At 42.4% G+C, this 13284-nt stretch overlaps 1 protein-coding gene across 1 annotated transcript in view; it reads left to right on the forward strand.

Moving 5' to 3' along the window:
- The first annotated feature begins 2234 nt into the window (after positions 1 to 2234).
- Positions 2235 to 13284, forward strand: part of Pdcd1lg2 (programmed cell death 1 ligand 2) — a 64770-nt gene continuing 53720 nt past the window's right edge. The window contains exon 1 of the mRNA XM_038317721.1: positions 2235 to 2403. Within this exon, the coding sequence (XP_038173649.1) occupies positions 2390 to 2403 (14 nt within the window). The 5' untranslated portion in view covers positions 2235 to 2389. The remainder of the gene's footprint in view (positions 2404 to 13284) is intronic.

Consider the following 13284-nt stretch of genomic DNA (forward strand, 5'->3'; position numbering starts at 1 on the left):
CTCTCTGCCTGCCTAAGACCTTTGTGAACGGAGCACAGCGCTTACAGGTGTTTCTAATTTAAGGGCTTCCACAGTTGTGTCTTCTTTTTTTTTTTGTTTTTGTTTTTGTTTTTGTTTTTCGAGACAGGGTTTCCCTGTAGTTTCTAGAGCCTGTCCTGGAACTAGCTCTTGTAGACCAGGCTGGCCTCGAACTCAGAGATCCACATGTCTCTGCCTCCCGAGTGCTGGGATTAAAGGTGTGCGCCACCACCGCCCGGCCCACAGTTGTGTCTTCTTTATTAAATAATTGAAAACACAGGAGCTGTTTGCTAAGTTCTTAATATGTCTCCCTGTTTTGGTTCAGCAATCGAACAGTACTCTCCATTATTCTTTTGTGTAAAAAGTTCTTTCTGTCTGTTTAAAAGAGTAATGCGTGCTCATAGCAGGCAGAGAATCCAATAGAACAGGATGAAGGAGCAACTGTAAACAGCAAACTGCAAAGCTGCCTCCTCTATGTGCCCCCCCCCCAGGTGCTCTGTGGGGCTTCAGTGTCTGCTCCCCCTGACATTTTTCTAGACATAGAGATTGCAGGCCAGGGTGCTAAGATGCCACCTTGAGTGGCTTTGGCTCTGCTGTGAAGAGACCCGGGCTCTCCCTGTTTCAGACTTACCCAGAAAAGTCTGAGAAGTGTTCAGGCAGCTAGAGGAAACTCAGAAGGAGGCCCGAAGAGTGATTGACATGCTTCACCCGGGGGCAGGGGGGGGGGGGTTCCATAGATGCTAAACTCCCAGTCACTCTGAGAGTGCTTCTTAGAGTCTGGATTGGGAGGCAGTGCTTAGAGGAAGGACTGAGAACTGCTTCCCAGACAGGCTCCCCCTTGTTACGTTTCCCCATTTCTGTAGTTGAGGCAACAGCTCTGTTTTGTAATCATTCCCTCTTACTCAAGGGAGAGAGTAGAATAAATGTTTTATTTAATATTTAAAAAGCATGCAGACAAGTATGAAAGAAGAGCCCGCCTTTTCAGAAGGAAAACCAGAGGTCAGAGAGGCAGGGAGGCTGGAGCAGAGTACAAGAAAATCCATGACCTGGCTGAGCCTGCAGACCTAAATCACTGACAGCCATCCCTCCCTCAGGGTGCAAAGAGAAGGCCACTGCCCCCACATTTGACTTACTCCACCTTTGCTTCTTATCACTTTCTTTGAATCTTGCTCTTTCCAACATTATAGAATAATGGGGCATGAGTTCAAATCCAGCCATGCACCTAAGAAACCATTGCTATATCTTGGCCATTCCCTCTTGTGTGAAATGGGTTCAATAGTTTCTAGGATGGAAGTGACTTTGTGAATGGGATAAGATACTGTGGTGAGTTAGCGCCCCCGGTCATACCCACCTAGACGCTGTACTGAGTTAGTGCCCCCCATACCACCTCCAGGTCATATCCTATAGGTCTAGAACTTCAGAATTTACTTGGAATTTGGGAATTTATAGATAAAATTATAATGGATGAAGGTGGGCACTAATGCAATAGTCGATGCCTTTGTAAAAACAGGAAACACGGGACACAGATGGGACAAAGGCTATGTGAAGACAGGATGAAGCTGCACATGGCAAGGGATGCTCAGGGTTGCCAAGGGGCTACTGGTGGGCAGTGCTCTCGTTTTATTTCTCTCTCTCCCCCACCCCCCGTGTATGTATGTGTGTACGTGAACATGTGTGCATGTATGTGGGCACACTTTTGTGTGGATGCACATGTACTTGTGCTATGAATGTGGAAACCTGAGGTTGATGCTGTTGATGGCTCTTTCACCTTATTCACTGAGGCAGGGTCTCTCATTCAGACCTGGAGCTTGTGACCAGGTTAGGCTAGTCTCGAAGCTATTCCCGCAGCTTGCTGTGGGGAGTCCCCTGTTGTCTGAGGACCAGGGTCACAGCTATATGGCAGCAGCTCCAGAGGGACTGACAGGGATGTGACTTGAGAGCCCTATAGACGAAGCAGTGGTGCAGAAAGCAAAACCTAAACTTGCTTGTAGGCAGTATCCTTCAGTTCCTCAGAAATCTTGAATGACAACCTGCCCAGCCCTCTTTTTTTTTTTTTTCTGTTTAACAGGAAAACAGAACTTCAAGGATTACAACGGCACATTTTCTTCCCTTGCTGAAAATATCTGAATATCAAATGTGGGCATGGTTTTACTGCACACCTTCCTGTCTTACAGCTAGAGAGAATCCACTTGCTATTCTCATTGCAGACAGTTTTGGTTGCTGGTGTCACTGACTTCAAGGGAATCGGAGGCAGAGAGCTGCTGTGTGACACTGTTTCTAGCGTCCCTCCTTGGGGAGCTGTGCTGAGGCCTGCTGGTGCTGGGAGGACCCAGGGCAGTGCCTTGAGAAAGTCTCCTACTGTGAGTCTGCCATGGTGGGGGGACGGTGAGTACATTTTTTTTTTTAAAAAAAATCATGTTCTGTCTGAGAAATTGTGTTTACAGGGAAATTTCTTCTCCATTCTCGGGGTTCTCCCACTCCTTCAGCGTTTGCTGTTCTTCTTGACCTCTTTATGTGGTAAAGATTTTTCTGCATTAAAAAAAAAGTTTCACTGTAGAGGAAACCATTCTTATTTTGGGTTTAGATTTTTTTATTAATGTTGTGCAGGGGCTAAGGGGTGTCATAGCCTGTGTGTTGAGATCAGAGGATGCTTGTGATGTCAGTTCTGTCTTCCTGCCTTTTCATCACAGGAAGGGAGCTCAGAAGACAAGTGCCTTTACTACCAAGCCATCCCATCAGCCTGAGAAACCTCCCTCAAGATTGTCTCCCTCACAGTATTTGAAGTGTTAGCAGTTTAAACATTTTCAAAATCTGTTTTTCTACAACTGACGTCTGTGGGTGATTACCCCTTTGGACAGCAGTCAATATTCCAAGCTGGTCTGTGTTTACAAAGCAGGAATCTAAGAGTACACTATTAGGGAGAGAAACTTTTTTAAAAAAATAATTATATTCCACGAATCTAAACACCCTTTCTTTAATTTTTAATGTGAATTTAGAATATAATTGTATCGCTCTCCCTTCTTTTTCCTTTCTCAAAATCCTTCATATATCTTTCCTTGTTCTCTTTCAAATTCAAGGCCTCTTTCTTCATTAGTTATTGTTACATTCATATATGCATATATGCGTGTGTGTGTTCCCAGGTACAGCCTGCTCAGTCTGTGTAACGTGATTCCTGTGTATGTTTTCAGAGCTGGCATTGGTATTGGGTAGCCGTTTGATGTGTCTTTCCCTGGGGAAGGCTATTTCTCATCATTCCCTTCTGGAGGGTTGAGGCCTTGTGGGTTTTCTCCTTTCTTTTTGTCATGTCTGTCATTGTTCTTATTCAGCTCCTGTTGAGGCAATCGTGTTGCTGAGCCTTTATGGGTATAGATTCTAACATTTCCAGAGGATACAATCTCACAACAAACTCCCTGACCCTCTGACCCTCTTTCTGTCCCCTTCTGCAGTGCTCCCTGAGCCTTAGATGCAGATTGTTTTGTAGATGTATCCTTTGGAACTGGTCTCCCCAACTCTACATTAACCACTATTTAATTAAAAACATAGATTGCAGCCTACTAAGTAGCTTATATTTTCATATAAGATAACCAGAGAAGAGATAGAAAAATTAAAGCTGCAGTAAGTGTTATTTATTGATATACCTAAGAGGAGAACTGTGGCAATGGATTCATGCAGAGTGAGTGAGAGAGTAGCAAAGCTTGAGAGAGATTCCCTGCTACTCAAGACTTCCAACCTTGAAATGATAGACAAAAATTGCCAAAATGCTGAGTAAAAATATTCAGTGGGAGTAGTAATCAGCTGTATCAAGCCGAGGTGCCATGAGCAGTGGTCAGTGATAGTATTCGGGCATCTGTACTGGGTTGCCCTTGGGGTTCTGACAGGATATGTCCTTAGCTACAGTCACTAAGAGCACCACTAACAGCCCTGTGCACATTTGCTATGTTCCCTTTAAAAGGTGGGCCTGTCCACCTCCTCTCTCTCTCTCTCTCTCTCTCTCTCTCTCTCTCCTCTCTCTACTCTCCTCTCTCCCTCCCTCGTCCTCCCCTCCTCATCCCCCTCTCAACACACTCTCTCTGCCCCTCTCGTCACCATACGCCACTTTACTTTATTTAATCGAAGAAGAGGAAAGAAATCTAAATCTCCACTCTCTCCTCTTCCCATCTCTCGCTCATCTCTCTCTCCCGCTCTCTCTCCTTCTCTCTCCCCTCCCTCTCTTTCTCCCCCCTCTCCTCTCTTTTCTCTCCCCTCTCTCTCCTCTCTCTCTCCCCTCTCTCCTCTCTCTCCCCCTCTCTCCTCTCTTTTCTCTCTCCTCTCTGTCCCCCTCCCCCCTCTCTCTTTCAGGCAGGAGGTCTGGCTACAGAGCATTTGAGTGTGGTTGTGAGCAGACTGCTGCAGCTTGCTTGCTGTCAGGGACCTTGAAATGCCATAGAGTTGTGGCAATAAACATGGCTACAGCTGGTACCTCTGCCATGAGGCTAGAATCTCAGCAAGCTAAGGAATGGGCTGGATCCAGCCGTCAAAGCCATGGCTTTAATCCTACCCATATTGCTTAGCAAATTAAAGACTCATGTGGTCAGAAAAAGAGAGAAATATACAGTAAAGATAGATTCAAAAATAAAAAAAAACCCTCTAAATGGTTTACTGTGTTTAAAAATATATGTAGGCTTGGGAGAAAAAAGTAAAGAAGAAAGTAGCTGGATGTGGTGGCGCACACCTTTAATCCCAGCACTTTGGAGGCAGAGACAGACAGACCTCTGTGAGCAGGACAGAAACCCTGACAACAATTTGCTGATGATATAATAGTATACATAAGTGACCCTAAAAATTCTACCAGAGAACTTCTACAACTGATAAACACCTTCAGTAACACAGCAGGATACAAGATTAAAAATAATCAGTATCTCTTCTATATACAGATGATAAGAAAAACATCACCCCCAACAATAGCCACAAATAGCATAAAATATCTTGGGGTAACTCTAACCAAAGAAGAAAGCCTTTGATCTTTGCCTGCTTTTCTCCACTCTCCTGAAAGTCCATTCCTTCACTTTTATTAGAGCTGACTTCTTCAGGATTCCAGTGTATACTGAAGACCAGCTGAGACATTCAGCCTCATGGACTGAGAAAATTCTGGATTCTTGGGCTTTCCGTTCATTGTCAGCTCTTGTTTGATTAGCTGAACTACAGCCTTTAAGTCATTCTAATAAATTCACATATATGGATTTATTATATATAACATATAACACACACACACACACACACACACACACACACACATATATATATTCAATTCTATAAGCTTTGCTACTTTAGAGAACCTTGACTCATACACTGGCTGTGGGGGGCTCCCTGAATGCTATTGGACAGCTGTTTATTCAATAGGATGGTAGGCAGACCACCAGAAATGAAATGGAATTTGCAAGGGGAAGTTCGATGGCGATTTGAAAAGAAGATACTGGGAGAATCCCCAGATAGTGCTTAGGTACCATGCTTCAGAGTTGATTAGCCTTAGAAGTTCGTAATGTGCTCTTTTACTAGGGCAGTTTTTTCCAGTCCCCAGTATTAGCTGACAGTTCCGTGTTGGAAATGACTTCTTTGTCCAGCTTTAAAACGTTCTGGCCTTAAGACCCCAGTCGTCTTGGTTGTTTCTCTTTTTCTCACCTGTATGGTTGATCAGTTACCAATCGTTTTCTCAGCTGTTCTCTCAAAGGTCTTACCTTTGTTTTGCTTCCCTTTTCTGACTCTAAACAAAGATTTTATGATCAAACATCTAGAAGAAGGCAATAAGCCTCTGACTGGCCAACCCTCCCTTAGTTCTGCCAAGGAGAGAGAGAGAGAGAGAGAGAGAGAGAGAGAGAGAGAGAGAGAGAGAGAGAGAGAGAGAGCACACGCAAGAAAGCATGAGCATACACATGCGCACAACACACCCACACCCCGATTTAATCTCTTCACGCTCCTTTGGCATCTTCACTATTTTTGGATGACGGGCACTACAACCTCATTATCACCTCTGTCTGGCACTAAGCGTATTATGGTTTCAGTTTAAATTTCAGAAATCACTTTCGTCTGTTGTGTCCCCTCTGTTTTGCCATGCGTGTGAGTCTCTGAGGCTTTGTGTCTGCACTTCCCAGGTCCGTACCCAAAGAACTTCCAGACCAAATTTCCCAGCGCCTTAAAGGCCACATCAAGGACCCCATCCCTAGAAAGTCTCCACATCTGCAGTCAGTTTACATGGAGCTCGCTCTGTTACCACTCCTTTTACACCAGCCTGCACTTGGGTGTGACTTTGGACCTTCTACACTGTGTAATAGTGTCTTTAGTTTGCAAGGGTCTTTTCTTTGTTTTCTTTTTTTTAAATTTATTTATTTATTTTTAATTAAAAATTTCCACCTCCTCCCCTCCTCCCATATCCCTCCCCCTCCCTCTCCAGTCCAAAGAGCAGTCAGGGTTCCCTGCCCTGTGGGAAGTCCAAGGTCCTCCCCCCTCCATCCAGGTCTAGGAAGGTGAGCACCCAAACAGACTAGGCTCCCACAAAGCCAGTACATGCAGTAGGATCAAAATCCAGTGCCATTGTCCTTGGCTTCTCAGTCAGCTCTCCTTGTCAGCCACGTTCAGAGAGTCCAGTTTGATCACATGCTCCATCAGTCCAGCTGGCCTTGGTGAGCTCCCATTAGATCAGCTCCACCGTCTCAATGGGTGGGCACACCCTTCACGGTCCTGACTTCCTTGCTCATGTTCTCCCTCCTTCTGCTCCTCATTTGGACCTTAGGAGCTCAGTCCAGTGCTCCAATGTGGGTCTCTGTCTCTAGCTTCATCCATCACCAGATGAAGGTTCTATGGTGATATGCAAGATATTCATCAGTATGGCTATAGGATAGGGCCATTTCAGGCTCCCTCTCCTTAGCTGCCCAAGGATCTAGCTGGGGACATCTCCATAGACACCTGGGAACACCTCTAGAGTCAAGTCTCTCGCCAACCCTAAAATGGCTCCCATAATTAAGATATATACTTCCTTACTCCCATATCCACCCTTCCTCCATCCCAACTGTCCCATTCACCCCAAGCTCTCCCCATCCTCCCCTTCTCACTTTTTTTCTCCCCATCTCCCCTTACCCCCACCCCATCCCCACCCCCAAGTTTCCAATTTATGCCTGGCAATCTTGTCTCCTTCCAATATCCAGGAGGATAACTATGTTTTTCTTTGGGTTAACCTTCTTATTTAACTTCTCTAGGATCATGTATTATAGGCTCAATGTCCTTTATTTATGGTTAGAATCCACTTATGAGTGAGTACATACCATATTCATCTTTTTGGGTCTGGGTTACCTCACTCAGGATGGTGTTTTCTATTTCCATCCATTTGCATGCAAAATTCAAGATGTCATTGTTTTTTACCGCTGAATAGTACTCTAATGCATACATATTCCACACTTTCTTTATCCATTCTTCCATTGAGGGGTATCTAGGTTGTTTCCCGGTTCTGGCTATTACAAATAATGCTGCTATGAACATAGTTGAACAAATGCTTTTGTAATATGATAGAGCATCTCTTGGGTATATTCCCAAGAGTGGTATTGCTGGATCCTGGGATAAGTTGATGCCGAATTTCCTGAGAAACCACCACACTGATTTCCAAAATGGTTGCACAAGTTTGCATTCCCACCAGCAATGGATGAGTGTTCCCCTTACTCCACATCCTCTCCAGCAAAGGCTATCATTGATGTTTTTGATTTTAGCCATTCTGACAGGTGTAAGATGGTATCTCAAAGTTGTTTTGATTTGCATTTCTCTGATCGCTAAAGAGGTTGAGCATGACCTTAAGTGTCTTTTGGCCATTTTAACTTCTTCTGTTGAGAATTCTCTGTTCAGTTCAGTGCCCCATTTTTAAATTGGGTTAATTAGCATTTTAAAGTCTAGTTTCTTGAGTTCTTTATATATTTTGGAAATCAGACCTTTGTCTGTTGCGGGGTTGGTGAAGATCTTCTCCCAGTCAGTAGGTTGCCTTTTTGTCTTAATGACAGTGTCCTTTGCTTTACAAAAGCTTCTGTTTTAGGAGGTCCCATTTATTCATTGTTGCCCTTATTGTCTGTGCTACTGGGGTTATACATAGGAAGTGGTCTCCTGTGCCCATGTGTTATAGAGTACTTCCCACTTTCTCTTCTATCAGGTTCAGTGTGTTCAGATTGATATTGAGGTCTTTAATCCATTTGAACTTGAGTTTTGTGCATGGTGATAGATATGGATCTATTTTCATTCTTCTACAGGTTGACATCCAGTTATGCCGGCACCATTTGTTGAAGATGTTTTCTTTCTTCCATTGTATACTTTTAGCTCCTTTGTCGAAAATCAGGTGTTCATAGGTTTGTGGGTTAAAATCCGGGACTTCTACTCGATTCCATTGGTCAACATCTCTGTTTTTGTGCCAATACCAAACTGTTTTCATTACTGTAGCTCTGTAATAGAGTTTGAAGTCAGGGATGGTAATGCCTCCGGAAGTACCTTTATTGTATAGAATTGTTTTTGCTATCCTGGGTTTTTTTTTTTTTTTGTTTTTTCCATATAAAGTTTATTATTGTTCTCTCAAGGTCTGTGAAGAATTTTGTTGGGATTTTGATGGGGATTGCATTGAATCTATAGATTGCTTTTGGTAGAATTACCATGTTTACTTTGTTGATCCTTCTAATCCAAGAGCAAGGGAGATCCTTCCATTTTCTGGTATCCTCTTCAATTTCTTTCTTCAAAGATTTAAAGTTCTTGTCAAATAGATCTTTCACTTTCTTGGTTAGACTGACCCCAAGATATTTTATGCTATTTGTGGCTATCGTGAAAGGTGATGCTTCTCTGATTTCTTTACCTTTCTGCTTCTTTATCCTTTGTGTATAGGGGGAAACTGATTTTTTGGAGTTGATCTTGTATCCTGCCACATTACTAAAGGTGTTTATCAGCTGTAGGAGTACTTTGGTAGAGTTTTTGGGGTCGCTCATGTACACTATCATATCATCTGCAAATAATGAAAGTTTGACTTCTTCCTTTCCAATTTGAATCCCCTTGATATCCTTATGCTGTCTTATTGCTATTGCTAGAACTTCAAGCACCATATTGAAGAGGTATGGAGAGAGTAGACAGTCTTGTCTTGTTCCTGATTTTAGTGGAATGTCTTTGAGTTTCTCTCCACTTAATTTAATGTTAGCTGTCGGCTTGCTGTATATTGCTCTTATACTTAAGAATGAACTTAGCCGGGCGGTGGTGGCGCACGCCTTTAATCCCAGCACTCGGGAGGCAGAGGCAGGCGGATCTCTGTGAGTTCGAGACCAGCCTGGTCTACAAGAGCTAGTTCCAGGACAGGCTCTAAAGCTGCAGAGAAACCCTGTCTCGAAAAACCAAAAAAAAAAAAAAAAAAAAAAAAAAGAATGAACTTTGTATCGCTAATCCAAGAGCTTTATCATAAAGGGGTGTTGAATTTTTTCAAATGCTTTTTCAGCATCTAATGAAATGATCATTTGGTTTTTTTCCTTCAGTTTATTTATATGATGGATTACATTGATAGATTTTCATATGTTGAACCAGCCCCGCCTCTCTGGGATGAAGCCTACTTGATCATAATGTATAATTTTTTGGATGTATTCTTGGATTCGGTTTGCCAGTATTTTATTGAGAATTTTTGTATCAATGTTCATGAGTGAGATTGGTCTGTAATTCTCTTTCTTGGTTAAGTCTTTGTGTGGTTTTGGTATCAGGGTGACTGTAGCTTCATAAAAGGAGTTTGGCAATGACTCTTCTGTTTCTATTTTGTGAAAAACATTAAGGAGTAAGGAGTATAGCTCTTCTTGGAAGTTCTGGTAGAATGCAATGAATTCTACATTGAAACCATCTGGTCCAGGGCTTTTTTTGGTAAGGAGGTTTCTGATCATGGCTTCTAATTCCTCGCGACTTACAGGTCTATTTAAACTGTTCACCTGGTCTTGATTTAATTTTGGCATATGGTACTTATCTTAAAAAGTGTCCATTTCTTTCACATTTTCCAATTTTGTGGCATACAGGCTTTTGTAGTAAGATACATTCTCTGAATTTCCTCTGTGTCTGTGGTTATGTCCCCCTTTTCATTTCTGATCTTATTAATTTGCGTGTTCTCTCTCTGGCGTTTGATTAGCTTGGATAGGGGTTTGTCAATCTTGTTGATTTTCTCCAAGAACCAGCTTTTTGTTTCATTGATTCTTTGGATTGTTTTCTGTGTTTCTATTTTGTTGATTTCTGCCCTCAGTTTGATTATTTCCAGTCTTCTACTCCTCCTAGGTGAATCTGCTTCCTTTTTTCTAGATCTTTCAGGTGTGCTGTTAAGTCTCCAATGTGTGTTTTCTCCATTTTCTTTATGTGGGCTCTTAGTGCTATGAACTTTCCTCTTAGCACTGCTTTCATAGTATCCCATAGGTTTGGGTATGATGTGTCTTTGTTTTCATTGAATTCAAGGAAAACTTTAATTTCTTTCTTTATTTCTTCCTTGACCATGGGTAGTTAGTAGTTGACTGTTCAGTTTCCATGAGTTTGTAGGCTTTCTGGGGTTAGAGTTGTTGCTGAATTCTAACTTTATTCCATGGTGATCCAATAGTACACAGGTGGTTACTACAATTTCTTTGTATCTATGGATGTTTGCTTTGTTACCAATTATAGGATCAATTTTTGGGAAGGTTCCATGTGCTGCTGAGAAGAAGGTATATTCTTTTCTGTTTGGTGGAATGTTCTATAGATGTCTGTTAAGTCCATTTGGTTCATTACATCTGATAGTTTTCTTATTTCTCTGTTAAGTTTCTGTCTGGTTGACCTGTCCATTGGTGAGAGCAGAGTGTTGAAATCTCCTACTATTAGAGTGTGGGGTTTGATGTATACTTTGAGTTCTAGTAACTTTTCTTTTACATATGTGGTTGCTTTTATATTAGGGGCATAGATATTCAGGATAGAGACTTCCTCCTGATGAATTGTTCCTGTTATGAGTATAAAGTGTCCATCTCCATCTCTTCTGATTGATTTTAGTTTGAAATCAATCTTGTTAGATATTGTTAGTATAGCCACACCCGCTTGTTTCTTTGGTCCATTTGATTGGAGAACCTTTTCCTATCCCTTTACTCTGAGGTAGTGTCTGTCTTTAAGTTTGAGGTGTGTTGCTTGTAAACAGCCGAATGTTGGATCCTGACTTCGTATCCATTCTCTTAACCTGTGCCTTTTTATAGGTGAATTGACTCCATTGATATTAAGTGATATTAATGACAAGTGGTTCTTAACTCTGGTTATTTTTTTGGTGGTAGAGTTTGTGTGTTTCCCTTCTTTGAGTTGTGCTGGTGGAGGGTTGTAAGATGCTTGTGTTATTATGGGTGTTGTTGGCTTCCTTGGTTTGTGATTTTCCTTCTAGTATTTTTTGTAAGGCTGGGTTTGTGGCAACATATTGTTTAAACTGTTTTTGTCCTGGAATATCTTGTTTTCTCCATCGATAGTGAATGCAAGCTTTGCTGGGTATAGTAGTCTGAGCTTGAATCCATGTTCTCTTAGTATCTGCAGCACATCTATCCAAGACCTTCTGGCTTTCGTGGTTTCCATTGGGAAGTCAGGTGTAATTCTGATAGGTTTCTCTTTATATGTTATTTGACCTTTTTCCTTTGCAGCTCTTTTTTTTTTTTTTTTTTTTGGTTTTTCTAGACAGGGTTTCCCTGTAGTTTCTAGAGCCTGTCCTGGAACTAGCTCTTGTAGATCAGGCTGGCCTCAAACTCAGAGATCCGCCTGCCTCTGCCTCCCAAGTGCTGGGATTAAAGGCGTATGCCACCACCGCCCGGCTCCTTTGCAGCTCTTAATATCTGCTCTTTATTCTGTATGTTTTGTGTTTTGATTATTATATGGTGTGGGGATGCTTTCTTTTGATCCAGTCTATTTGGTGTTCTGTATGCTTCTTGTACCTTCATAGGAATATCTTTCTTTAGGTTGGGAAATTTTTCTTCTATAATTTTGTTGAATATATTTTCTGGGCCTCTGAGCTGTAATTCGTCTCCTTCTGCTACCCCTATTATTCTTAGGTTTGGTCTTTTCACGGTGTCCCAGATTTCCTGGATGTTTTGTGTTAAGAATTTGTTGGATATGTTTTGTTCTTTAATCAGTGAGTTTATTTTCTCTATAGTATCTTCAGTGTCTGAGATTTTTTTTCTTCTATCTCATGTATTCTGTTTGTAATACTTGTCTCTATAGTTCCTGTTCGTTTACCCAGAATTTCCATATCCAGCCTTCCCTCAGTTTGTGTTTTCTTCATTACCTCCATTTCATTTTTCAAGTCTTGAACTGTTTCCCTTACCTGTTTTATGGCTTTTTCTTGTTTTGCTTGGTTTTCTTGGGTATCTTTGAGAGACTTTTTCATTTTCTCTACCTTTTTGTTTGTCATCTCTATTTCTTTATGGCAGTTTTTCACTTCCTGTTTAAGGTCCTCTATTATTTTCATAAAGTTCTGTTTAAAGTCGATTTCTTCGATTTCTTCCAGAGTAGGGTGTTCAATTCCTCTTGTTTCGGGATCCCTGGATTCTGGTGATGTCATTGTTGCCTTTCAGGTTGTTGGAGGAATTCTTGCATTGGTGCCTGCCCATCTCTTCCTTCAAATGGAGCCAGGAGAGTCTTGGTGTCTTGGTCCAGTCTTTGCTATGACTGACTCTCTGGGTGGATCTCAGTGCAGGGGCAAGAACTGTTCCTGTCTGGATGGAACTCCTCAGCACTGAAACAGGGATGCCTGGTAGCCCCCCTCTGGGTGGATGGCCTGAGTGCAGGAGCAGGATGCTGTTGCTGAGCCAAGGACCTTGCAGACAGTAGGGCAGGCTTGGGGGAGGCAGGGTCTTGTGTAACAAAGAAACCCCTGCAGCAGGAGCTGGGGGAGGGAGGCTGTGCTCTCTTCCAGGACAGGCCGCCCGGGATAGCACACACTCACCCGTCTGGATGGAACTCCTCGGCACTGAAACAGGGATGCCTGGTAGCCCAAGGACACATGGACAAAAGGGCGAACGTGGGGGCCACAAGGGTCTTTTCTTAAATGAGTCCTACTCTGAATTCTCCACTGTCTGATATAAAGGCTCACAAAAGCCAGCCTGTATATTAGGGGAGCTCAGTGTTTATTGAATGACAAATTGAGATGCAGTTTGAACCAAACATCCCATTAATTGAGATGGTTAACAATGTAAGACTATAAGTTGTCTATGATTTAAATACGACAGTTACACCCATGAGAACAGAGCACTGGCTAAGATC

Source organism: Arvicola amphibius, chromosome 1 (assembly GCF_903992535.2).
Source record: "Arvicola amphibius chromosome 1, mArvAmp1.2, whole genome shotgun sequence".
Classification (NCBI taxonomy): domain Eukaryota; kingdom Metazoa; phylum Chordata; class Mammalia; order Rodentia; family Cricetidae; genus Arvicola; species Arvicola amphibius.